General features: G+C 44.6%; 1 protein-coding gene across 1 annotated transcript in view; it reads right to left on the bottom strand.

Annotated features, from left to right (window-relative positions):
• Positions 1 to 27,904, bottom strand: part of LOC138287178 (sodium-coupled monocarboxylate transporter 1-like) — a 316,179-nt gene that overhangs the window by 233,801 nt on the left and 54,474 nt on the right. The window contains 2 exon segments of the mRNA XM_069227537.1: positions 10,512 to 10,563; positions 18,925 to 18,990. Coding sequence (XP_069083638.1) covers positions 10,512 to 10,563; positions 18,925 to 18,990 — 118 coding nt within the window.

Below are 27,904 nucleotides of genomic sequence, written 5' to 3'. Positions count from 1 at the left end.
TGCATGCAATTTCACCAACCCATCAGGCACCTACGCTCTGCCTCACTCTCACACATTCCCTGCATTCACAAAAGCAAAACTGGAGGTTGTTTATTCTCCTACATCACACGCAAGACAAGAAATGACTTCCCTCAACACATCAGATCCTCCTTCTCACTTCCTGAGTTCCTCAAAAGCTGAAGACCTGGCTCTTCATATAAGCACCCTGAAGACCACAAACCTACACACCTGTCCAAGTGCCTTGATACCCTCTTGGGTGGTTAGTGCACTATACAAATAAATATAACATAACATAACACAATAAGTGTATCAGTCCATGAGGGACACGTTTAACTTACAGCCCCTGGGTTCCACTGGTACCATATACTAGGGACTTATAAGTAAGTTTACTTATGACAATTGTGTGTAAGGCAATTAAACATACACTTGCAAGGGTCAGAACACTGTCACTAGGTTCTGGTTAGCAGGCATCGGTGCACCCTCAGAGTCATTACACCAGAACCTAATAGTCGAAAAGTGGAGCATAAAGTGGCCATGTACCTGAAAAAAGCCAGTTCCCCACAATCATATTTTTGCCAATACATCTTTCCCAATTTATTTCACTGCACAAATTCGCACTTATTTTCTAAAAATGGTCTTGAAAGAACAACCTTCTTGCTGAGAAGCCTAAGTTTTATGATGGAGGCGATTTGGCTTTCAAGTGTACATTTAAATATGGCAGTCTCTATTTCATAACATCAAGCTTGACTTTTATCTACATCTGTAGTAAAGATGAAAAATCCCTCTGCAAGTACATAGTTTCCATTTCTAGTACACATGGCGTTTCTACACTCTACACTCGGAAAAGTGCACGCTCATCCAAGCAATCTTAGGCACACAGAATGTGCCATATTGAGGATTCAATGCAAAAACCCTATTGCATGTGAAAGAGAAGAGAGTATCCATACTTCCGGAAGTGGAGAATACTGTAGCATCCAAATGGGAGGTACCATGCAAGCAGTATCAAAGACAGAGGTTATCACAAAGTGAGTCCTAGATGTAAACCATGAAACCACCACTCAAAGGCTTAGAGGCAGAGCTTTCATCAGATTATTGTTCAGTCAGCAATCATATTGCGATTGGACTATTGTAACATCTTATATTTAGGTGCTAATAAATTAGCAATCTGCAGACTCCGGTGAGTTCAAAATGCTGCAGCTAGGCTGCTGTTTTCTCCTATGAAATTTTGCTCAGCTACCGGCCTGCTTCACAAATTGCACTGGTTACCTGTGGAGAAGCGTGTGCAGTTTAAGCCCTTGTGCACCACTCATAAAATCTTATCCTCCCAGAGGGCTCCTATTTTGTAGCATGTTGACCCTGTACCAACCTTACCGACATCTGCAATCAGCCAATCTCAAGTTGGCTGTTGTATCTTGGGTTAAGAGAGATGAAAACCTGGCTATTTGCTTCTGGAATGCTCTGAGGGGTACTCTGTTTCTAGCATCCTTTTGCTTCTGGTTTTTGTTGGTTGTGTTTGGGACTAGCACTGTGAAGCCCTAGGGTTGGGTCAGCTATGTGCTTTACAAAACTAATATCATAATTTATCTTAACATAACCTAACAAAGCTGCTGTTAGCCCATCTATGGCTCTTCTAAGATGGGATGAAACTAATGCCCCTGCCAGGTCACAGGCCTCAAATAGACCTATCCCAGGTTCACACATTCACCTTTCCTTTACCATGCCCACTTGTCTTGCTGGTCAATGTCTAACAAAGGTCTCTTTTTGAACAGAACGTTTCCCACAACTGGCCTGTACCTGTGAGGGATGTAGGCCAATTCCAAACCATACTTCAAGTCCATGTAGTTTTGACTTGCTTTTGATCAAAATAGTTGAACCATCCATCTTTTGTCACAACCTTTTAGTGAAATTAATTGTGGGGCTTTCCCAACTTTCCTTGTAAAAAATGAAATTTTAATATGTACCCACGTGATATATGTGTGTATATATATATATATATATATATATATATATATATATATTGTTAAAAAACAGTCCTGTGTTCCTTCCAGCGTTCGCCTGACGTGGTTGGTGCTCAGTAAATGGGCACAAGACCCATTTTATATCCACTCAAAAAGAAATTCAAAGTCTGGCACTCCATGCAATTCACTGGCCTTTGTTTATTTCATAAAATCCATTACACAAAACATAGGGCAACGCGTTTCAACCATCACGGTCTTCTTCCTTGGCCCTTTTTTACAAGATTACAACTAACAAGATGTGGCCCCTCCCACTTATTATATATACCCTTATCCATAGACATAGAAAAAATCCCTTTTTTTTTTTCTGTACATCAAACAGTGTCAAATTCTAATATTATGTTTTATCTCCATTTCATATTACCTTCCCTTCTAGAGTAATAATGAACAATAATACAGATAATTGGATGAGCCACTCTATAAAACACTAAGGCGGTCATTCTGACCGCGGCGGTCGGCGGCCGCCAAGCGGTTCCCGCCGAAAGACCGCTCCGCAGTCAAAAGACCGCGGCGGCCATTCCGGCTTTCCCGCTGGGCCAGCGGGCGACCGCCAGAAGACCGCCGGCCGGCCCAGCGGGACAGCCCCTTCAACAATGAAGCCGGCTCGGAATGGAGCCGGCGGAGTTGAAGGGGTGCGAAGGGCGCAGTGGCACCCGTCGCGATTTTCACTGTCTGCTAAGCAGACAGTGAAAATCTTTGTGGGGCCCCCAGGGGCCCCACGGCACCTGTTCCCGCCATCCTGGTTCTGGCGGTGGACACCGCCAGAAACAGGCTGGCGGGAAGGCGGTCGGAATCCCCATGGCGGTGCTGCAAGCAGCGCCACCATGGCAGATTCCCTGGGCCAGCGGGAAACCGGCGGGAAACCGCCGGCTCCCCTTTTCTGACCGCGGCTTTACCGCCGTGGTCAGAATCGCCCAGGAAGCACCGCCAGCCTGTTGGCGGTGCTTCCGCCGCCCTCCGCCATGGCGGTCATGGACCGCCAAGGTCAGAATGACCCCCTAAATCATCAAATGGGAATTCATGTAGGCCTTTCAAAAAATAAATGATAACCTAACCTAACATTATTACAATTTGCCTCTGCGTTTATATCATCTGACTAACCAATATGAACAGAAAGTTCTTCGTCCTTGTTCAGTCCCCAAGGATAACGACTATTCAGCTGAATAATATATTCAGATTCCAGTCTCCTTAATTGTTTCTCTCTATCACCTCCTCTCGGGGTACCCAGGACCCTGTCAATACCATAAAATGTAATCTTCTCAACTTTACCATCATGTTTCTGGTTGCAATGCCGCGCTACTGGATAAGCAGCGTCCTTGTTCAATATTGCTCTCCAGTGCTCAAGAATATGTTTTTTCAGAGGAAAAATTGTGCTGCCGACATATTGCAACCCACATGGACATTCAATTACATAGACAGCAAAATCTGATTTACAACTTATATATTTCTTAATGTTAGCTCGCCTACCCGTAGGTAACTCATATTGCTTGCGATTTGAACTGTATCTGCACGCTTTACACTTGGCACGTTTATAAAAACCTTGATGTTTATCTAGGTAACTTTCTTTTGTCTTCCTTGTGTAACTATGTACAAGAATATCCCTTAAAGAGCTACTTCTTTTATAGGTTATCCTAGGCGTACGACTCACTAACTGCCCAATTATTCTATCAGCCTTAATGAGATGCCAGTACTTTGTGAGGATCTTTTTGACTTCTGGAGAATATGTGTTAAAAACTGTCACAAATCTCGGGGTAGTGATACCTTTTCCTCTCTTTTTAGGAATCAATAGTTCCACCCTTTGAACTTTTTCTGTCTTACGGCATGCATTCTTTACTATTCTATGTGGATATCCCCTAGATCTAAATCTCTGTATCATTGTTGTTCGTTCTCTCTCAAAACTTTGTGAGGTACTACAATTACTCTTAGCTCTTAACAATTCCTCGTAAGGTATACTCCATTTTACATTCGGTGGGTGGTGACTTGAAGCGTGTAGAATACTATTCCCAGAAGTACTTTTTCTGAACAATTTTGTATGCAACGTGCCTTCTTCTACTCTAACTTCTATATCTAAAAATTCCATCACCTGTTTGTGTATCTTATATGAGAAATGTACATTCAACTCCCTATTCGGTAACAAATTCAAAAAATCATATAACATTGATTCTGGACCTTCCCATATCATAAATATGTAATCAATATATCGTGTCCAGAATATGATATGTTGGAACCATTTTATATTCTCATCTGTCAACACCAATTGTGTTTCCCACCACCCCATAAATAAGCAGGCATAACTGGGAGCAAAGCAACTCCCCATCGCAGTCCCAGTTATTTGTCTATACAATTGATCCTCATACATAAAGAAATTATTTTTCAAACAGAATCTTAACATAGTCAAAAGCAGTTCTGAATGTTCAAAGAGTCTAATTGGTTTATCCCTGAAGAAATGTTGACAAGCCTGAATTCCCTTCTCATGTGGGATACAAGTATATAGCGATACTACATCTATAGTTACCATAGTGTAATTAGTTTGCCAAGGAATATCCTGTAGTTTTGTTAGAAAATCTGTAGTATCTCTGCAATATGAATTTAAATTGAATATATAAGGACTCAAAAAGTAGTCTAAATAAATGGAGGCATTCTCCAATAAGCTGCCTCTTGCTGACACTATGGGTCGACCTGGAGGGTTTTCAATATCCTTGTGGATCTTGGGTAGCAGATAGAAACATGGTACCACTGGTTTCCGTACCAGTAAAAACTTATATTCGTCATCTGACAGTAGACCTCTACTGACGCCTTCAAAGAGCAAGTAATGAAACCTGCTTATGGAATGCCGGTAAGCTGACATTGTAGATAACTCATAACAGGCTGGATTAAGCAGTTGTCTCTTAACTTCCTGTTGATACTTAATAACGTCCCACAACACTACATTACCGCCCTTATCCGCTGGCTTTATCACAAATGAGGTTGCTTTCTTAAGGGATGTTAGTGCTGTTCGTTGGCCTGCTGTTAAGTTTTGTGCAAAAACATCCTTTGTCCTCTTCCACAATTTGAGCAGCTCCAGGGTTACTGCTTCATGAAAGGCATCAATGTTGTCATGTGGTAAGACTGGATTACATCTCGATTTGGCTTTAAAACTGCTACCAATGGCACAATCTGTTTGTAAGTCTACCAATATTACAATGCCGTATGTGAGGAAAGTGTTTTACAATGGCAACTAATTTTATTTCCAATAAAAATTTGATAAATAAGCACAAGGTGCTATTCCCCTAATGTCCTTTATATCTGCCATTTATTATTGCCTCTCAGTCTTTATGCTGTGTAAATAGTCATCTCCTCATTCCCAGTAGTTAAATACCTTCTACTGGATCGTACAGCATTGTAATATTGGTTGGATCATTAATTAGTTTTACCTGTTTGGGAAACATGAGTGAGGTAATACGCCAGAGGATAGATGAAGCATGCAATCTGTTTGATGAAACAGCGATAAGCATGGGATTTGACATGCATAGGGGCAGAGATGGAAGCGCACAAGGGGCGGTACCCCTCAAGCAACAGTTATGGCAATTGGAGAAACTAAGGAGGAAAGAGATCAACATAGTCTGGAAAGTGATTTCATTAAATAACTATATTGAGGTTGGCCAGGTCCCACGGGGCCTACGAATTTTAATTACTCCAACACATTTTAATCCACATCCCAAGTTATTGGAAGAATGGTCACTTCTAATGGCAACAACTTGTAAAAGTATGTTAGAACTCTTATCCAAATACGCGGAGATGGAACTTACGCAAACCAGTGAGGAAATTGAGAAACTAAAAACAAGTCTTGAACAATACGAGACACAAGATGAGATCAAGAAATTTTGTGAGGACATGGAGGTACGACTTAAGAAATATGAAGATGAGATAAAATTGAAAAAGAGGAGGAAATTCCTGCGGGACAAGAATGACTATGCAACAGGACGTGTCCTAACATTCAGTAGACGATATGACCAAGCCAGAAAGGATTACAGACAAGGTGAAGCCCTACGACGACAGGAAATGTCTTCATCGGAATCGAGTGTGGAGAATGTATCAGACCTGGAAGAGACCTCGGGCCCAAGTACATCGGTGGGTCAACCATTCACAACACTAGAAGAATATCGTTTTTTACAGATGAGCGCAAGACCACAGAGGAAACCTCCAAGAGACAAAGGCGAAGGTGCAGAAACAAAAAGATCAGGAGAGGGGGCAGGCCAACAAGAAAACGAGAAATTGTCCGGTAGGAATGCACGACAGACCAGGAGGAAGAAACAATGAAGGATAGAGAGCTGACAGTAGTCAATATCTCATCTTATACTTTGTCACAGGATGAACGATCGGTATTGGAATTAGGGCTATCGTTTTGCCCGACAGCCAATTTCAATTACACAAAAACACGAATTGATATTTTTCACCTGATCAGGAAATTAAAATGAATGAAAATGTTTGCGCAACAGAAGGATGATATAGTTTCACATACAACAGAAACGGATGGTTCGGAGGGTGCTCTAGAACTAATGATTAGCGATATAGATGATTTAGCTGCCTTACGAGAACTGGAGATAGGAGAAAAAACATGGGTGACAGACATTGAATTACTAGAGGATTTAGACTTACAAACAGATTGTGCCAGTGGTAGCAGTTTTAAAGCCAAATCGAGTTGTAATCCAGTCTTACCACATGACAACATTGATGCCTTTCATGAAGCAGTAACCTTGGAGCTGCTCAAATTGTGGAAGAGGACAAGGGATGTTTTTGCACAAAACTTAACAGCAGGCCAACGAACAGCACTAACATCCCTTAAGAAAGCAACCTCATTTGAGATAAAGCCAACGGATAAGGGCGGTAATGTAGTGTTGTGGGACGTTATTAAGTATCAACAGGAAGTTAAGAGGCAACTGCTTCATCCAGCCTGTTATGAGTTATCTACAATGTCAGCTTACTGGCATTCCATAAGCAGGTTTCATGACTTGCTCTTTGAAGGCGTCAGTAGAGGTCTACTGTCAGATGACAAATATAAGTTTTTACTGGTAAGGAAACCAGTGGTACCATGTTTCTATCTGCTACCCAAGATCCACAAGGATATTGAAAACCCTCCAGGTCGACCCATAGTGTCAGCAAGAGGCAGCTTATTGGAGAATGCCTCCATTTATTTAGACTACTTTTTGAGTCCTTATGTATTCAATTTAAATTCATATTGCAGAGATACTACAGATTTTCTAACAAAAATACAGGATATTCCTTGGCAAACTAATTACACTATGGTAACTATAGATGTAGTATCGCTATATACTTGTATCCCACATGAGAAGGGAATTCAGGCTTGTCGACATTTATTCAGGGATAAACCAATTAGACTCTTGGAACATTCTGAACTGCTTTTGACTATGTTAAGATTCTGTTTGAAAAATAATTTCTTTATGTATGAGGATCAATTGTATAGACAAATAACTGGGACTGCGATGGGGAGTTGCTTTGCTCCCAGTTATGCCTGCTTATTTATGGGGTGGTGGGAAACACAATTGGTGTTGACAGATGAGAATATAAAATGGTTCCAACATATCATATTCTGGACACGTTATATCGATGACATATTTATGATATGGGAAGGTCCAGAATCAATGTTATATGATTTTTTGAATTCGTTAACGAATAGGGATTTGAATTTGCATTTCTCATATAAGATACACAAACAGGTGATGGAATTTTTAGATATAGAAGTTAGAGTAGAAGAAGGCACGTTGCATACAAAATTGTTCAGAAAAAGTACTTCTGGGAATAGTATTCTACACGCTTCAAGTCACCACCCACCGAATGTAAAATGGAGTATACCTTATGGGGAATTGTTAAGAGCTAAGAGGAATTGTAGTACCTCACAAAGGTTTGAGAGAGAACGAACAACAATGATACAGAGATTTAGATCTAGGGGATATCCACATAGAATAGTAAAGAATGCATGCCGAAAGACAGAAAAAGTTCAAAGGGCAGAACTATTGATTCCTAAAAAGAGAGGAAAAGGTATCAATACCCCGAGATTTGTGACAGTTTTTAACGCATATTCTCCAGAAGTCAAAAAGATCCTCACAAAGTACTGGCATCTCATTAAGGCTGATAGAATAATTGGGCAGTTAGTGAGTCGTACGCCTAGGATAACCTATAAAAGAAGTAGCTCTTTAAGGGATATTCTTGTACATAGTTACACAAGGAAGACAAAAGAAACTTTCCTAGATAAACATCAAGGTTTTTATAAATGTGCCAAGTGTAAAGCGTGCAGATACAGTTCAAATCGCAAGCAATATGAATTACCTACGGGTAGGCGAGCTAACATTAAGAAATATATAAGTTGTAAATCAGATTTTGCTGTCTATGTAATTGAATGTCCATGTGGGTTGCAATATGTCGGCAGCACAATTTTTCCTCTGAAAAAACGTATTCTTGAGCACTGGAGAGCAATATTGAACAAGGACGCTGCTTATCCAGTAGTGCAGCATTGCAACCAGAAACATGAGGGTAAAGTTGAGAAGATGACATTTTATGGTATTGACAGGGTCCTGGGTACCCCGAGAGGAGGTGATAGAGAGAAACAATTAAGGAGACTGGAATCTGAATATATTATTCAGCTGAATAGTCATTATCCTTGGGGACTGAACAAGGACGAAGAACTTTCTGTTCATTTTGGTTAGTCAGATGCTATAAAGGCAGAGGCAAATTGTAATAATGTTAGGTTAGGTTATCATTTATTTTTTGAAAGGCCTACATGAATTCCCATTTGATGATTTAGTGTTTTATAGAGTGGCTCATCCAATTATCTGTATTATTGTTCATTATTACTCTAGAAGGGAAGGTAATATGAAATGGAGATAAAACATAATATTAGAATTTGACACTGTTTGATGTACACAAAAAAAAAAAAATGGATTTTTTTCTATGTCTATGGATAAGGGTGTATATATAGTAAGTGGGAGGGGCCACATCTTGTTAGTTGTAATCTTGTAAAAAGGGCCAAGGAAGAAGACCGTGATGGTTGAAACACGTTGCCCTATGTTTTGTTTAATGGATTTTTTTAAATAAACAAAGGCCAGTGAATTGCATGGAGTGCCAGACTTTGAATTTCTTTTTGAGTGGATATATATATATATATATATATAATTTTTTTTTATCTTTCAAGGTATGTAGAAGTGGTGGAGCTTGAAATAGTAAACCTATACTTTCCTATACGCACTTATCTTTCTATATTCAGTCCTTGATATTCTTGTACCACAATACTCTGGAGGTTGATATTTAGTCATATATCCAATCACACCAATAGAGAAAAAGAAGCACAAAAATGCATTGTGTGCTTTTAAACCTTGCATACTGTACCTTTTTTGCTTACAAGCGGGACACAATGCACATATTGTGCATAGCTTTAGTGTTTGTTCATATCTGAGAGCCACACCTCAATAAAAACATACTTCTGGTTACGGGCCTGCATTAATGATTCCTTTTCAATATGACAGATAGCAAATAATATTGTGCTTTATGTCTGTGGGGGAACCTCCTCGGGGATCCTAAAAGTAGCAGATATTTCACTCTGGGCTGTGGCCAGGGAACAAGAGTGCTCTGGTTTAATATACTAGAGGTCAGGGCTGTAACATCTATTGATGCTGCAGGTGCAGTGCACCGGAGTCCAGAGGGAGGCCCGAGTGGCCCACTGAACCCTGATTATTGTAATATTTCCAAATTTCAACAGTAGCCAGAGGGGCAGATTCCTTCCTTGCATTAGGGCCCATGACATACTGGCTACGCTATTGCAAGGGTTTACCCCACCTCCTCACTGTGTATAATCAAATTCCCACCACCCACAACTCTCAGAAAAAGCATGGAATGTGAGTGCATATTTTGTTCAAGAAAATTATCACTCACTTATAAATATTCAAGGGTACCAAGGACCCCAAATGCAGTGCCTGACATGAGACGATGGGCTTATAAAATAGAATGTCAAAGAAGAGCATAATAAACTCCATTTCCATTATTGTGTCATTCTGGATCAGAGTAACCACCATTTTCTACAGGAGGAAGGGCAGCTTATTAAAGAATAACCTACTGCATCCACTTTCTGTCAGTGAGCTTTGTAACAAAGATGTTAAAATTGATATTCTGTTTATATAGGAAATACCTGCAATGGAATATGTCTGCGTGTGACCAAATTAATATTCATAGCTGTTTTGTATGAGAATCATTTAGTGGTTTACAAATTGAGGGCCTGATTTGGAGTTTGGCAGACGGGCTACCCCGTCACAAATGTGGTTGATATCCTGTCTGCCGTATTACCAGTCCATTATATTCTGTGGCACTTGTTATATGGTGGGCGGGATATTTGTCACGTTTGCGAGGGAGTAACCCACCCACTAAGCTCTAAATTAGTCCCTGAGTTTCCACACACTGGAGCTATCAAACACAAATCAATCTAGAAAGGTGATGACAGTTTCTTACCCTGATTCAGTGCCAATGCTGGTGTATAAATTACAATGCCAGAATACATCACCTGAAATGAAAATCCACAACATTTAATCACACAATCAGCACAATCCACAAAAGTTGAAGTTTTTACCACAATTACTAAATATATTCAAAACAAACATCCCCTGTTACCACTGTTCATCAATGCAGTCCTTTGCTGCGGAGAGAATGTAGCGTTTTGATACATGTAACTACCCTGTATTCCAAAAAAACAGATTTGCAACTCACTCAGAGCGTGAAATTGCTACATCCCCACTAGAAACAGTTGCTTTTTTCTTTACACTAGGAGAAGTTCAGTTTTCAAACAGTGACTGTTTGAATGTTTTAATGGAAAGGAAAATAGAACTGATGTCTTCATTTTACTTTACTTAAAGTAATTAATCAAATATATTTTTGTATGCCAAGAAGAAAAAGCAATGCGTGAAATAGTAATTCTATCCCCAACTTCTTTACATGTTTCTAGCTATCTCAGTAGAGGTGCAGAGAAGAGATCTACAGAGGGCACAAGGGCACGTTATGAAGCTTATCTGGACACTAAATACGTGCAGATCACCATTATACTCTTAAGGATGCCCAGAAACAGGCAATAAGGTGCCCAGCGGGGAACACTATTATAACGCTGCTCAATTAAGGATACTCAAAGATTGGCTCTTCATAGAATTGAAGAAGTGTAGGTTATTTGTAACACAAGCCTTAGAAAGATTTTGGAGCTACAAATCAGCTCAGACATTGAGTGATGAACCCATGTACTAAGGCTGGGGCATTTCTTTGAAATCTTACTGAATGCAGAAGGCTGATACTTGACTTTGTAAGAATTAATGAGGGGGTGGGGGTGGGTGAGGTTCTCAGAATGTATCTGGAACTATGTTAATATCTGCCAATGATTTCTAATAGTAGAGTTGCATATTGGTAAAGCTAAATTGCGTGTTGTTCTTTGGACCTGTGCACTTTATAGAATTTTGGATGCTGAAATTCATGAGAACCAACTTCTGCTATGTATTTAAATAAGGATTTGGCCAGGCAAAGGCCTTGTGAAAAAGTTTCAAGAACCTAAAAAGCACTTCATTCCATCTACTAAATGTGTTAGCTGTAATATGATATCTGATACCAATGAGGTGGTGTGGTTGAACACTTTTGATCTAATCAATCAATCAATCAATCAATCAGTCACTGCATTTGTAAAGCGCGCTACATACCGGCGAGGGTCTCAAGGCGCTGGGGAGGGGGGGGTGCTACTGGTCGAAGAGCCAGGTCTTGAGGAGTCTTCTGAAGGCCAGCAGGTCCTGGGTCTGTCGTAGGATGGTGGGGAGAGTGTTCCAGGTCTTGGCGGCGAGGTAGGAGAAGGATCTGCCACCGGCAGTGGTTTTTCGGATGCGGGGGAGTGTGGCGAGGGCGAGGTTGGCTGAGCGGAGGCTTCGGGTGGGGGTGTGGAAGCTGAGTCGGTTGTTGAGGTAGGTGGGTCCGGTGTTGTGCAGTGCTTTGTGTGCCTGGATCAGGAGCTTGAAGGTGATCCTTTTGTTGACGGGGAGCCAGTGCAGGCCTCTCAGGTGGAGTGTGATGTGGCTGCGGCGGGGGACATCGAGGATGAGTCGGGCCGAGGCGTTCTGGATGCGTTGGAGTCATCTCAGGAGCTTGTTTGCAGTTCCTGAGTAGAGGGCGTTCCCGTAGTCGAGTCTGTTGGTGATGAGGGCCTGGGTAACGTTTTTTCTCGTGTTGAGGGGGATCCATTTGAAGATCCTGCGGAACATACGGGGGGTGTTGAAGCAGGACGTGGAGACGGCGTTGACTTGCCTGGTCAAGGAGAGAGTGGAGTCGAGGATGACCCCCAGGTTGCGTGCGTGGTCCGTGGGTTCCGGGGCTGGGCCTAGTAACGTGGGCCACCAAGAGTCGTCCCAGGCTGATGGGGTGGGTCTGAGAATGAGGACCTCCGTCTTGTCTGAATTCAGCTTCAGTCTGCCGTCCTTCATCCAGTCGGCTACGGCCTTCATTCCTCGGTGGAGGTTAGCTTTGGCGGTGTGGGGATCTTCGGTGAGGGATATGATCAGCTGGGTGTCGGCGGCGTAGAAGATGATGTTGAGGTTGTGTTGTCGTGCGACGTGGGCAAGGGGGGCCATGTAGATATTGAACAGTGTCGGGCTGAGGGAGGATCCCTGTGGGACGCCGCAGATGATCTCGTGGTTTTGGAGCGGAAGGGTGGGAGGCGGACGCTCTGGGTTCTGCGGGAGAGGAAGGATGTGGTCCAGGCCAGGGCTTTCTCTTGGATACTGGCATCATGGAGGCGTGCTGATAGGGTGAGGTGGCAGACCGTGTCAAAGGCTGCTGATAAGTCCAAGAGGATAAGGGCGGCTGTTTCTCTTTTGTCCATCAGGGTCCGGATGTCGTCAGTGGCGGCGATGAGGGTGGTCTCGGTGCTGTGGTTACTGCAAAAACCGGATTGGGAAGGGTCCGAGGTAGCGGGTCAGTTGTTTGTTGACAATCTTCTCGGTCACTTTTGCCAGGAAAGGGAGCAGGGAGATGGGCCGGAAGTTCTTGAGTTCCTTGGGCTCCGCCTTGGGCTTCTTCAGAAGGGCGTTGATCTTGGCGTGCTTCCAGCTTTCTGGGAAGGTTGCTGTCTCGAAGGAACAGTTGATTGTTTTCCGGAGGTGGGGCGCGATGGCTGCGCTGGCTTTGTTGAAGACGTGGTGAGGGCAGGGGTCCGATGGGGATCCGGAGTGGATGGATTTCATGGTTTTGATGGTGTCTTCGTCGCTGATGCTGGACCAGACGGTCAGGCGACTGGTGCGAGTGGTAGTCGCAGGGGTGGTGGGTGCGGGGGGGTCGGGGTTGAAGCTCTCGTGGATGTCGGTGATCTTGCGGTGGAAGAAGGTGGCCAGGGAGTCGCACAGGTCTTGAGATGGTGGGATGTCGTTGGTGATGGAGCTGGGGTTGGAGAGTTCTTTCACGATGCTGAAGAGCTCTTTATTGTTGTGTGCGTTGTTGTCTAGGCGGTCCTTGAAGGCGGTCTTCTTGGCGGTCCTGATGTGTTGGTGATGTCTGCGGGTGGCACTCTTGAGGGCTGTGTGGTTGTCTGGTGTTCGGTCGTGGAGCCATTTCTTGTCCAGCTTCCGACAGGTGTGCTTGGAGATCCGGAGGTCCTCAGTGAACCAGGCGGCTTTCTTGTTGGTGTGGTTTGTTGTAAAGGTCTTGAGAGGGGCAAGGGTGTTGGCGCAGTCATTGATCCACTGTGTGAGGTTGGTTGCGGCGGTGTCTGGGTCGGTGGTGTCGGTGGGTGGTGTCAGGGCAAGGGCGGTAGTCAGTTGGTCCTCGGTGACCTTGCTCCAGCAGCGGCGTGGTAGCTGTTGGGTGCGGTGGTGTGTGGTGGGTTTTCTGAAGGTGAAGTGGAAGCATCTGTGGTCGGTCCAGTGTGGTTCGGTGGTGTGGTAGAAGGAGACGTGGGGTCTTGCGGAGAAGATGGGGTCGAGCGTGTGTCCAGCGGCGTGAGTGGGTGTCGTTACAAGCTGTTTGAGTCCGAGGTTGGTGAGGTTGTCGATCAGGGCGGTGGAGTTGGCGTCGTTGTTGTTCTCGAGGTGGAAGTTCAGGTCCCCGAGGAGGATGTAGTCCATGGAAGCGAGGGCGTGGGTGCTGATGAGGTCGGCGATGGTGTCACTGAACTGTGGGCGGGGTCCGGGAGGTCTGTAGATGAGAGTTCCTCTGAGGGTGGTTTTGGGGTCTGTGTGGATCTGGAAGTGCATGTGCTCGGCGGTGGTGAGGGTGTCATCGGTGTTTGTTGAGATTTTGATGGAGTCTTTGTGGATGATGGCGATTCCTCCTCCCGCTCGGTTGGTGCGGTCTCTGCGGGAGATCTTGTAGCCCTGTGGGATGGCTATGGCGATGTCTGGTGCTGAGGTGGCGTTCAGCCAGGTCTCCGTCAGGAAGGCGACGTCGGGGGCGGTGGAGTCTAGGAGGTCCCAAAGTTCGATGCAGTGCTTGCAAGCGGAGCGGGTGTTGAGGAGGATGCAGCGGAGGTGGTTGGGTTCTCTGGCTGGTGGTGTGGAGAGTTGGATGCTGGTGAATCTGCAGTTCCGGCAGGTGAAAGGCCCCTGGGTGCGTTTCGGGGTGGCCCGGTAGCAGGGGTGGTCTCGTCTGGTGTTGAGTGCGTGGAGGGTGCTTGCGTCATAGTGCAGTCTGGTGTTGCGGGGGTGCGGGTTCCAGGGGTTCTGGTGCTGGGTGTAGTCCAGGCGCTGACGGGCGCAGACGGGCTTGCTTTAGGCGCGCCTACGGCACGCCAGCGACGCGCCCACTTCGCGGCCTCCATATGAGGGCAGAGGGAGGGAGGAGCAGCTGGGAGGTGGGAGCGGGGCAGCCAATGGGAGTGAAGGGGGTGGGGCAGCAGGGGCTCAGCAGCAAGGGCAAAACCCAGGGAAAAACCCAGGGGAAAACCCGGGGAACAAAAACAGCGGGAAAAGACGGCGGGAGAGGGACAACAGAGCACAGGGGTACAGAAAGCAAAACACAGGGGCACAGAATGAAAAAACTAATTGGCACAGAAGCCAAGCGCAGGGGTACAGAAAAAAGGGAGCGAGTAGTTAGGTGGCAAAAGCGCCAACGGAGGTTCAACCCACAGGGGGCTGCGTAGCAGATGGGGGGAGCGACCTGCCTATCAGTTTTTGAATTTATCAGTAGACATACAGTTCAAGAACCCTCAAAAACATTTGAAATACATAGTGCATCCCAGAAAATTAAGAGATGGTTTTACACCCTGGCGGAGCTGCCACGGTCTGACCGCCGGCACCACCAGGTTGCCACCAGTTGACAGCCTGGCGGTGCCAGCGGTCTTAATCCACCAGGGCAGAGCTGAAAGCAGCTCTGGCCTTGGGATTACGAGTCCCCTCTCCACCAGCTTTTGCAAGGTGGTCCCAAAGGCTGGCAGAGGTGGGGTGCAGGGGGCCCAAACTCTTAATAGCGCCAGCGGGCGGAAAACAAGAGTGTTTGTTTTCCTTCCCAAAAAGTTTGGTGGGCAGCCTCTGCCACCCACCAAACTCAAAACGAGGCCCAACATGTACCCAAGCAGTGGAAATTGCACTGATAGATTGTTCCTTGTCTGTGAAGAAATACTTCCAAGAATCTTGCACCTGGAAGGTTTGAGTAAACATTTGCCCTGAGACAGACAGTAAAAGATGTGGACATTGCTAAACATAACATAGTTGAACTTTCTCTGTTAACTGTAGAGTTCTTGAATCTTGAGACTTTTTCCTCAAATGCAGAACCTTTCTTTGATATTTGGAGCAGTGCGCTCTTAAGCCTTTAAAAGGTTTTTCCACAAGATATCCAGGCCAAATTTGCTTATGTTTTTCTATATGTTAGGGACTCTTAAGGCACCCAGGCTTTGGGGATTGCAGAGGAGGGTACAGGGAAAACAGCTAAGATGTAGCAAAATATGTGTTTTATTTAAAAAATGGGGGGAGTCAATCAGCAGGAAAGTGTGTTTTGTTCTAAAAATGGGATTAGTAAAATGCTTGGTGTGCTAAGCATTCTTTCCCACAGCCTTCAGGAACAGACAGGGTTGTAATTTTTTCAACAGTTTTTTAAGTGGTTGTCAGTACTGAATTTTGTCATTGTAAATTCACCATGCTTCAATCAAGGGCGTAGCTTCAGGGGTATTGGGGTGTTTGGGGTGTTACTCCCCCCTAAAAAAATATTTTCTGACAAATACTTGGGTTCAGGTGCTTTCAGTCGGATATGGTGAGGTGTGTATCAGATTTCACCAGGGATTTCTGCATGCACACACTGACAACAACACACACACTCTCTCTCATCTCTGTTTTGAAAGCCCTAGAAGTGTTGATTATTTTCCATAATATTTTGCTTATCTCACTTGCTACTCCTACCAATCTGCATTCCTCTCCCTTTCCAACACCTTTAAGCCCCCCTCTTATGCACTCTGATTGTCGAATAATTTATTTTAACATTATCTCCCAGCACAATTGTTGGAAATCTGAAACTCAACAACCACCCCAACCCCACACCCATTTTACTGACCAAGCTACGCCCTGGCTTCTGTTCATAGTTCTACTATTCTGTGTTTACACACTTTTCCCAATAAAACCTTTCTGCACATGTGTGAGGTGGACTTATGCAAGAGACGGGAAGGGATTGAAAACACACAATGGCAACATCGGGATGTTTTATGTTTTATTTTAATTGCATCTGTTGTTGGGATGGAGTAACTGCATTATTTAGCATTGGGGTTGGCTGCCACCCCTGGCAAACTACCAGCCATAGATATTTCTACTAACTTCTACAAACTAGACTCCTTGGGGGAGTCCACAGTGGTGTCCACAGGTGTGGCTTCCACAATCTTTAGCAAAAAACATAGATTTTCCTCATGTTATCTTGAGAAACGTTCTGGAACCTGCAGGGATCCACAAAGTTTGATGTTCTAGTAAATTCTTGAAGAGTTTAGTGAGACACTTGGATGTGGCCTAAATTTCGATTTTGTGTCTTATTGATCTTTTTTTCAATGTAATATGTCAATCACAGTCCACACATCTACCCCACGCCTTACGTCTGTAACAATGAATAGCATTTTTAGAAGCTAACAATGAGCAGCAGATCACACCTTATCTTACACTGAGGGTGGGGATAGGAGGGCGGTGGGGGACAACAATTAATATTTAAAGACAGCAACTCTCCAACAATGGGCTTCTTTGACTGCCGTGAAGAACATAGTGATGATTAACCACAGTAGGTATTTAAGATACCATTATGTAATCTCTCTATTTGATTCATCACTCAAACCTGGCAAATCCATACACAGAGGTACATTGTTATTTGTCTTAATACATTTACAACAGATAAACAAGGAAACGATGCAATGATGCAAGATCTGTTAGGGGAACTTCATTTGTGAACAAAGGGTTGTGATCATGGTCTGAGATGCATGCAAACTGAGGGCTTAAATAAATGAATTTTGATGGATTAATCAGGGGTTTTACAGAAACGTCTACCAGACAAGGTAATGATGCTCACCTAAATGGGGCAGGTGAAGGGTATCACAGACCAGCGTGGGAGTGTTCATGGGGCAGTCAGTCATGCACAGGATAGAATTATACTCATGTAGGGAATCATCGCTTACACCAGCTCTTTGGGGCTAAATGGGCATGATTGTGCTTTGCACCAGCTGTGGGATGTGCATTTTAGATAGTACAATAAGAAAGGATTTGGGGGCATATTTATACTTGTTTTGCACCAAATTTGCGTCATTGTTTTACCCAAATTCCGTGCAAAACTAACTCCATATTCATACTTTGGTGCTAGACCCGTCTATTGACAAAGTTATGGAGTTAAAGTCATTTTTTTGACGTGGAAACCCACCTTGGGTCAATGAGATGCAAAGTAGGCGTTCCTGTGCAAAAAATGACTCTATGGCTTTAGTGGTATATTTATCCCCCCTGTGCTAAAATCACGCATGGGGGAGGAGGGGGTCAAATAATGGTGCAAAGTTTGCTTTGCACCATTATTTAACAAGTGGCTCAGGGCAGGGGTTAGGGGACCTGTGAGTCTATTTACATGGTGGAACACCATGGAATAAGCCCACAGGTGCCCTCTCCTGGACTCAGGGACACCCCCACCCACACCAGAGGAACAGGAGAGGATGGGCGACCCCATTCCAGGTAAGTATATGTAAGTACAGGTAAGTATTATTATTTTCTTTAAAGTGCCATTGGGGGCCCTGAAATGGCCCCCCTACATGGCACTGGGTGCAATGGCCATGCCCAGGGGACACTTTTCCCTGTGCTGGCCATTGGGGTGGTGGGCATGAGTTGTGTCTTTTCTAAGACAGGAGTCATGTGGTATGGATGGTTTTGCATCAGAAAATGACACTACGTTGGTTAGAGTCATTATTTTAAACTCTAACCTGCCTAATGTAATTTTTTGGCGCAAAACCCCCTTCTCCCATACTGCCACCCCACCCGGCTAGAGTCATTTTTTTATGCTAGCCTACGCTTTGCGTCTCCTTGCACTATTCCATAAATATGGTGCCCGGCTGGCGCTCGGGAATGGTTCAAGCCGGTGCAGAACATTTTGATGCAAAACTGCGATAGTGCAGTTTTGCACTAAAAAGTATAAATATGGCCGAAGGGTCTGAGATTCCTCTGTTTGACGCAAATGAGAACAAATATACAGTGATGAGATTGCGAGACCTTTATTCCACGGCTCTAAGATCAAGCTCTTAAGCTTGTGCCTATCAGCAATATTGTGGTTGGTGCACGGTCAGTCTTCAGTCCACTTTCACAGTTGTTTTCTAAACCAATTGAGAGAGCATTGTTTATGGTCGTTGCTAATTCTAGCCAAGATTTACATTACAAATTGCATGACTATTAACTAAAGCAACAAAATTACTTACTGTAGATAGGATAAAAAGCAGAGTCGCTAGACGCCGTACATATATATTGAATCTGTGTTCTAAATACTGCAAAAGAAACAAGAATCATTAATACATTGCATGCATTACCAGCACTGCACTTGCATATTATTTTTCAGAATAGTGCTGAATCAGTCCAGTACCTCATAATGAGTTAAACACTTCCGCCCAGATTTACTAGCACTTTTAGATGGATTTGCATTACTTTTCTAAAAAGTAATGTGGTGGAATTTAAGTTTTAAATGCAAATCAGGATTTTTTTCCTGGAAAATTGGAAAAGTAATACAGACTAGCATTTTGAGCTACATTGCATAACAAGGCAACTCAAGCCATCGCATCGCATTAAGGCATTCCTTTGGTGGATCTGGGCATTCCCATTTATCCATCCATGTATTTTAATACAAGCCCATATGGTTTGTGCCAAAATGGCGCATCTACCCGAGGCTGGCATAACAAAGAGAAATATATATTTCTCCTTGTTACTCCCTCTTTCCATGTGTGCTGCATTCTGCTGCAAATATACAAAGAGAAATATTATTCAAATGTAGTTTTTGTGCAGGAAAGTACTCCTCCCGCACAAAATCTATCCTGACTTTAATGCAGGTGCCCTTGTGCCAGGATGCCTGCCTTAGTACTAGGCAGTCCAACCTGTGCCAGTGCAAGGAAAGAGCTGAACTGTGGCATATCTTGCTAAATATGGCGCAGTTCTGCTCTCTCCCTCTCTCTTTCCTGCAATGCAGCACAGCAACGTCCCTTGCTGAACTGTTTGCATGAAATCTAAGTAAATCAGGTAATCTGTCTCTTTGTTATCCACTTTGTGGGGATCAGGTAGAGTTACAAGTGACCAAACTTTGATGCCTATGCTTCAAAGATTTTAAAATGCTTTGAAACAAATGTCTCAAATCTAAAGCGTTTTCTGATAGTGGCAGGAACTGGAAATATGGTGTGATTGATATGTGTGCTTCACAGAAAGACATTTTAAGCTGTGTTGATGAATTCAGAAGGGAACAGATGCCCTATATTTACAACTTGAGAACTCACATTGTGAAAAGTTGATTAATAGTTTGGCTAAAGCGGAGTCCACCAAAAGCAATAATGTGTCTCTTCTGGTTAGGTCCAGTAAAGAATTAAGCAGTTTAAACCTGAACTCAACACCTGGTAACTATTGCACAGAGCAGACAGCTTAAATTATGAAAATGTGTAAACTATTTAGAAGTACCAAAACAGGTTAAACATCAAAACAACATACAATAAAACCCCCACTCAAATTTATAACAACAATGAATACGTTCATGAACAAAATGACCAACATAAGGGGAACCAGAGATGTGAATGTTTAATATTTTAAATAAAACTATCACCAAAATGTGCAAAGACCAACCGCTGGCAACTGGTCATACTATACTGTGGCAGAGTCAAAAGTTAAGACCGACAGCTGTTATTCACCAGTCAGATAAACGGACTGTGTTTGTCCCAGTCAAAGAGTTACCTTCTTGTCTTACAAACAGTACTAGATGGTGACAGGTCATCAATCGGTCCGCTGGCGTCAAAGACAGCAGACTGAAGTAGAAGTAAGCTGCAGAAGGATGGGGTTTCAATGCGGTGATTGACAAATATTGGAAAGCTCTGATTGGACGTTCACGATTCGAGCCAAAAATTGCCTCGTCATCAATAGGGTGCCAGTTGGTGTTGGTTCTGATGAAGTCATTGGTGGTCAATCTTTGACACTTCTCTGGAGCTCAGAATTACCCCAAGGCTCCAGGCTAAAGCTGGCGCAGGGTTCAATGTTATTGGACGCAATTTCAATATCGTCACAGTGAAGAACATGGCGGGAGCTGTGGGAAGCCCAATTCTACCTGTGATGCACCCTCAACAGATTGGCTAGCAGGTAGGTCCCAGTCCTACATTGGTTCTCTTGAAGAAAAGTTGCCAGAACATTTTTAAGTCCTCACTTTTAGGGTTGACATACACTGTGACACAAGACAAGGGGCCATATGTATGAACGCATTTTCTCATAGACACAGAATGGATAAAACCCTTTGATACATCTGGCCCAAGGTTTCCAGATCCTCAAGAACATCACTTAGTGGTCAGGACTCATTCCTGTGGAAGCCACCAGTAAGGCCTAAGGCAGGTCCAGTTGACTCTGGTCAGTTTTGTGTTCCTGTGGCCAACTGACCCTAGGGGTCCACATTTTTGTCCTGGGTACAAGTGGCTACAGGTTCAGCTCTTAGGGTTGTCCTCACAGGTTGCAAAAGCAGGTGCATTCCTTTCCTCCACCAGTCCAGTACTGTTCTGAAGAATGCATCCAGGGGTGCGACAGTTATGCCAAACACTACTGTGTAGGTAGTAGTGACTCCTGGCCCCTCCCTAGCCACTGTAAGCACCCAGGTCAGAGCCTTTTTTCGCTTCTGCAGAGCTTCCTCTGCCCACCCATAGGTGTGGCAATGGAAATAGGCATACCTTCCTTCAAGTCGCTCTAAACCAGTTCTGGGAAAGTTCCCCTCCTACTGGGTTTGGAGCCAGCCTGCCTAGGAAGACAAAATAGAGGCAGGCCCAGGAGTGAACTACATCTGCCAGTGACAGGGTTGGCATCCTTTAAGTCTCGGAAAGGGTCTGGGCACAGCCCCAGGCCATCCTGCTCAAGGAAGAAAGTCACCCCTCCACACCCAAAGCTCTTTGACCACTGTTTGGCAGCAATCCATATCTCACGCCAGGGGAGCTATGATGAATCAGGTGACAGCTGGACAATGGTAGAAAAGGCTTTTGATGTTTGGAAGAAACATGTAACTTTCTGAAAGTATCTGGTCCATAAAAAATAAAAAAAATCCAACTTTACCATTAAGTTGGATTTTAAAATACATTAGAAACTGTGTTACTGGTTGACTGGGGTGTAAGCCCTGGTCAAGTAATCACCACAATCCTAGTCAGGGTAAGGTACACCCAAACCCCAAAAGAATCTGTGCTCACCCTCAAGTACCTTGGGACAGAGCAGTGAAACTTAACTTAGAAACAGTGTGTAAAGTATTTGTGTAACCCGTCAAACAGTAAAACAGTTTCCACACCAGGTTAGACAAATAGAGCATAATTTAATAAATAAAACAACAAAAATACAATTAGTAGAACTGGAGTTATTTAAAGAATAAACTGTAAAATAGCCCATAGGAACAGAAAGCGACAACCACAGTAATCTGGTCACGCTAGACTGGATCAAAGTCAGAGGTTCAGGCTGACCGTGATGGAGCCAGGTTTGAAACAGTCTCAAATTAGACCTGCTAAAGTTTTACCTTATGAAGTTTTGTGACAAGAGTCCTGTTTGCAGGGGAGAAGTTTGCTGGGAGCAAGGGGGGTTTCACTGGCAATGGTTGATGTGGCACAAAAAGCAGGCCAGGCATCTCAGATGGACAGGCTAGGGCCTCGCTGAGGGGATCCACACTGGCGGATGATGCTTGCTTGGTGGAGAGATGAACTAGTGACAGCTCTCGCTGATGCTCCATGCGAGGGGCACAGTTTGGGAGCAAATGGGCCAGTTCAGGTTCACAAAGAGTCCAACAGCTTGATTTTAAGACCTCGAGAACCACACCAAGAGCCCAGGATCTGAGGGGTACCCCTTGGGGCATCAGGAACTCATTGAAGATGGGTCCCACAGCTGTGGAGATCCTGTTGTGACCCAGAGGGTTAGATCAGGAGGCCAGCAGACAAGCCTATTTAGTCCCTCTAGGGTCCTGGGTTCACAATCGTTTCCTGGTCCAGTTATTCCTCTCCAGGCAAGAGAGCAGGAGGCTAGCACAGCAAGGCAGCAGCTCCTTCAGAGTGGCAGTCCAACAGATTGGCAGTGCTTTCAACTTCCTGACAGGTCCAAATGTGTACCGAAGCGGTGGTGTCTGAGGTCCAGAATGTATCCCCAGTGGTGCCTTTGAAGTGGGGGAGATGTCTTTGAATTGCACAGAGGTCCTCCATTCCTGCCCTGGCTCCAGACTCACTACAGGGATGTATGCCGCCCTTTGTGTGTGTACAGGACATAGCCTATTCAGGTGTAGGTGAGGCTGTGCCCAGCTATTCCCTCTTATCCTACCAGAGATGGCCCATTGAGGCACACCTAAGCTCCCGTTGTGTGTGGCAGTTTATGAGGAATTCACAAAGTCCAACTGTCAGCTGTGCCCAGACATGTGATCAGAAACAGGATACAGGCATCAAATAGCTAGAGCAAGAAAATGCCAACTTTCTAAATGTGCCATTTTGAGAATTGCAATGTAAACTCCAACTTCACCATAGCTTGGATTTTAAATTGTGATTCCAAAGACACCAGGCTTAGTCTCTCTTCCCAATTAGAAATGACACTTAAAAACATGTAATAAGGTAATCCCATTGTTATCCTATGGGAGTGATAGGCGTTCAGTGGTTAAAAAACGAATTTGAGAGTTTTTCACTACCAGGACAGGTAAACCTTAATAGTACATGTCCTTCCTTTTAAATACATTGCACCCTTCCATCTGGGTTGCCCAGGGCCTACCTTACGGGTGACATATGTATAAAAAGTAAAGGTTTGGGCCTGGGAAAAGTTTTATTTTGCCAGGTTGGTATGGTAGTCTAAACAGCACACACAGGCCCTCATTCTGACCCTGGCGGTTCTCTACCGCCAGGGCCAACGGGGGCGGGAGCACCGCCGACAGGCCGGCGGTGCCCCCTTGGGCATTCTGACCGCGGCGATTTGGCCGCGGTCAGAACGGGAAAACCGGCGGTCTCCCGCCGGTTTTCCACTGCCCATAAGAATCCTCCAAGGCGGCGCAGCTCGCTGCGCCGCCGAGGGGATTCTGACAATCCCTACCGCCATCCTGTTCCTGGCGGCTCGCCCGCCAGGAACAGGATGGCGGTAGGGATTGTCGTGGGGCCCCTGGGGGCCCCTGCAGTGCCCATGCCAATGGCATGGGCACTGCAGGGGCCCCCGTAAGAGGGCCCCGCTAGTATTTCACTGTCTGCGTAGCAGACAGTGAAATACGCGACGGGTGCAGTAGCACCCGTCGCACCTTCCCACTCCGCCGGCTCGATTACGAGCCGGCATCCTCATGGGAAGGGAGTTTTTCCCTGGGCTGGCGGGCGGTCTTTTGGAGACCGCCCGCCAGCCCAGGGAAAAACTCATAATACCCTCCGCGGTCTTCTGACCGCGGAGCGGTATAATGGAGGGCGGAATCCTGGCGGGCGGCCTCCGCCGCCCGCCAGGGTCATAATGAGGCCCACAGCCTCTCCAATGGCAGGCCTGAGGCCTGGTTAAAGAGCTACTTGAGTGCGTCAGTGCTGCAGGCCTACTGGAAGCATTTAATTTACATGCTTGGATATGTGTGTCACCACTTTACTAGGGACATATAGGTAAATTAAATGTGCCAATTGAGGATGAACCAATATTACCATGTTTAGCGAAGAGACTACAGCACTTTAGCACTGGTAAGCAGTGGTAGAGTGTGCAGAGTTCTAATACCAGGAAAACCTAGGTCAGAAAAGTAGAGGAGGAAGGCAAAATGTTGGGGGGAAGACCACCCTAAGGCTGTCAGGTCTAACAAATTACTTATAAAATGAGTCCTTGACCATTTTGTAGCTAATCCCAAACTGAGTTTAGCACCTATTGCATGGAATGGAGTAAATTAGTATTAGCCAATGGGAGAGCCAGCCTTTCCACAGTCAAAAACAGCTTTGGAGATTTTTAATTACCAGGGCATGCAAAATCTTAAGCCTTAATGCCCTACTTTGAAAAACCAAGCATCCTGTCCCATAGGCTTTTAAGGTTTCAGGCCTACTTTAAGGGTGACTGATAATTATTAAAAAGAAAGATTTAGGCCTGCCAAAATGGTGCAAGGAGCACAGCAGGGCAATTCAGGCTTCAGGAATGGCAAGAAATGGCAAGACACTCAAAGGAATTCTGGGCTGAGCAGTCACCCGAAGTAAGAGTAACCCTAGAGGCAGTCCCTTGCCACAGTGGGTCACTTCTAAGAAAAAGATGGATACGGATCCCTGGTGGACTACTACGCATCTGTGTTGCAACTTCCCTGGTAATCAAAGAATGCTCAGCAATGTTTAGATTCATGAGATCTCCGTTCCTGCTTGTATTGCATCTCCACGGTATTGTGTGTCTAGTGCACCTCCATCATAAGGGCATGGTTTATCAGCATTTATCGTACACGCCCTGGGATACAATATACTAGAGCATTTATCTTACAGTACATGGGATACAATATACTAGAGACTCATAGATAAGTTAAACATTCCAGGGATAAGAGCACATGCACTGGGGCCTGGTTAGCAGGGTACCAGTGTGCAGAGTCAAGAAACCAGCAGCATCAGTCCAAAGACCATTAAGGGCGATCATGTAAAAAGAAGCATTTTCTTACACACATCAACAGCTTTTACTACTATTAACATTTATTGGCATAATATTGCAAGGTTTAGCTGCTTTCAAAGTACTTGCACTGGGCTGGCTACAAGGTAACATATATGGGCTAGATCAAGAAACATTTTGGACTCTTCAGTATTTCATGACCTTGGTGGTAGGTTAAGGCTGTGCTTGGCGCAAACACTTTTGCCACTGAAAATAGGGCTCAGTAAGTGGTAATGTGTGACAAAAAAGTTTGTGCATATTTGTTTTGTAGCATTTTGTGGTGGTGGTGGTGATAAGTTCTGTTATTTTTTATTGTGCTGCCGTGTTTGTATGCTGCATTATTGCAATTTAGTCTTGTTCTGTTGTACTGTGTTGCGGTGTTACATTAGATTTTGAATGTTTTTTGTGATATGTGATATTTTGATAATTTTTTGCATTGCTTTCTCCTTCAAAGATCACCACCTTGAGGAGGGTAAGGGGCTTGCGTTTCTCATCAACTTGGAGCTCTATGCCAGCGGGAGCTCAGACTACTACCAGCATCAACTAAAGTGGACAGGTTAAAGGGTAGAAGAAACCAATCCACTGGTTTTCCAGGATGGGGTTGGCCACAAACTTATTAAGCGTGTCCTATGTGAACCATTTGTTAAAGGAACAGTGGCAAGAACCACTAAGGCCCAGATTTAAGAGGGCCAAGCACCATACTAACGACATATTAGCATAATTTGTTTACGCTGTGGCGTTAGATGGTCGAAAACACCCACCACATATTTACAAAGTGGTGCAATGCATGCATTGTGCCACTTTGTGACCCTTTATGCCTGCGCATGGTATAATGTATGCAAAGGGGATGTTCCCCCATTAGGGGAGGGCGAAAAAATGGGGTAAAGCAATCTAAGTGAACTCTTTGCGTCATATTTTTCGGCACTTATAATGTCTGCTCTGAGCAGGCATTAAAGGAGGCTCTGATTTGTTACAATGGGCCTCTGGGTCCTTTGCAGGATTAGATTCAACATTTTTTATGATAATTCTGAAAAGCACCTGTTGGAAATGGCCTTTTTTGCAGGGTTACTTTTTGCCTTCTTCCTCCTATTTTTTCAGGTCTGTTTTAGCTGGATTATTGTCTCTGCGCACTTTACCACTGCTAATCAGTGCTAAAGTGCAAGTGCTCCCTAGGTAAATTATACTGTTGATTGTTTTATCCATGGTGGCATATTTGATTTACTGGTAAGTCCCTATTAAACTGCACCAGAGCTGCCCAGGGCCTTTAAAACAAATGCTACTAGTGGCCTGCAGCACTGATTGTGCCACCTACATAAGTAGCCCTGAAAACATGGCTCAGAACTGCCACTGCAGTGTCTGTGTGTGCAGTTTTAAACTGTCAATTCGACCTGGCAAGTGCACCCACTTGCCAGACCCAAACCTTCCCTTTTTGTACATATAAGGCACCCCTAAGGTAGGCCTAGGTAGCCCCATGGGAAGGGTGCAGTGTATTTAAAAGGTAGGACATGTACGTGTGTGTTTAACATGTCCTAACAGTGAAATACTGCCAAACTCGGGTTTCACTGTTGCAAGGCCTATCTCTCTCATAGGTTAACATGGGGGCTGCCTTTAAATCACTTTAATGCACAGATTCCCTTTGAGAGCAGATGGAAATAGGGAGTTAAGAGTCTCTGAACTCACAATTTAAAAATACACCTTTTAGTGAAGTTGGTTTTTGGATTGTGAGTTTGAAAATGCCACTTTTATAAAGTAGACATTTTCTTACTTAAACCAATCTGTGACTCTGCCTGTTTGTGGGTTCCCCGTCTGGGTCACTCGCACCTAAAATGGCTGTGCCTGCCCTCACACAATACAGTCTCCAACCCCCTGGTGTGTGTCTGGGGCCTGGCCTGGATGAGGAAGGATCTTGAAAACATGTGAGACTTTATTTTGATGTTTACCAACTTCAAAGGCAGAAAGGGGTATAAGTAGTAGACCCAAAATCCCAGACTTTTAGAATCTTTCTGGAATTGAGAGGAATCTCTGCCCAGGAGAACAGCTGAAGAGCTGGAGGAGGAGTTCTGTCCCTTTGCTGTGGTGCTTTGCTGAACTGGCCTGCATCAGACCAAGGACCTCTTTTCCTTCAGGAGACATCTTAAGAAATGTCTGTTGTACAATGTATTTCAACTTTATGTGTGATTGTGGGTAATCTCAAGAACAAACCCCGCCCCAATCTTACTGACCAAGCTACGACCAATTGTCAGGGCTGCACTTAAACACTCTGGGCCCCCCTCGTGGCTGTACTCTTTGGTTACTTGTCCATTCTCCGACACCGCTCTTTCCTTGTTGGTGGGCGGTTTCACAGAGATGGCCTCACAGTGGCAGTGCTCTACTAGTGTGACCAGTAGATGGGTATTTTCACAGATTTGATAATGCCTGGCCTGTTGTGGCAGCTACGTTCAGTTGTGCGGGCCTCTACCTTTAGTGTGACGCTTGGCCCTCTCTTGGTTGAGATCAAAGCTGGGGGCTGCTGAGGCTTTTTGGCTCCTCTGTTGGCGGTGCCAATGGGATGTCGGATCCCACTATCATTGCCAATGTTGCAAGAACAGCTTT

The sequence above is a fragment of the Pleurodeles waltl genome, chromosome 4_1 (genome assembly GCF_031143425.1).
Source record: "Pleurodeles waltl isolate 20211129_DDA chromosome 4_1, aPleWal1.hap1.20221129, whole genome shotgun sequence".
In the NCBI taxonomy this organism is placed as follows: Eukaryota; Metazoa; Chordata; class Amphibia; order Caudata; family Salamandridae; genus Pleurodeles; species Pleurodeles waltl.
The sequence above is the reverse complement of the archived record's forward strand: the minus strand, read 5'-3'. Positions and strand labels throughout refer to the sequence as shown.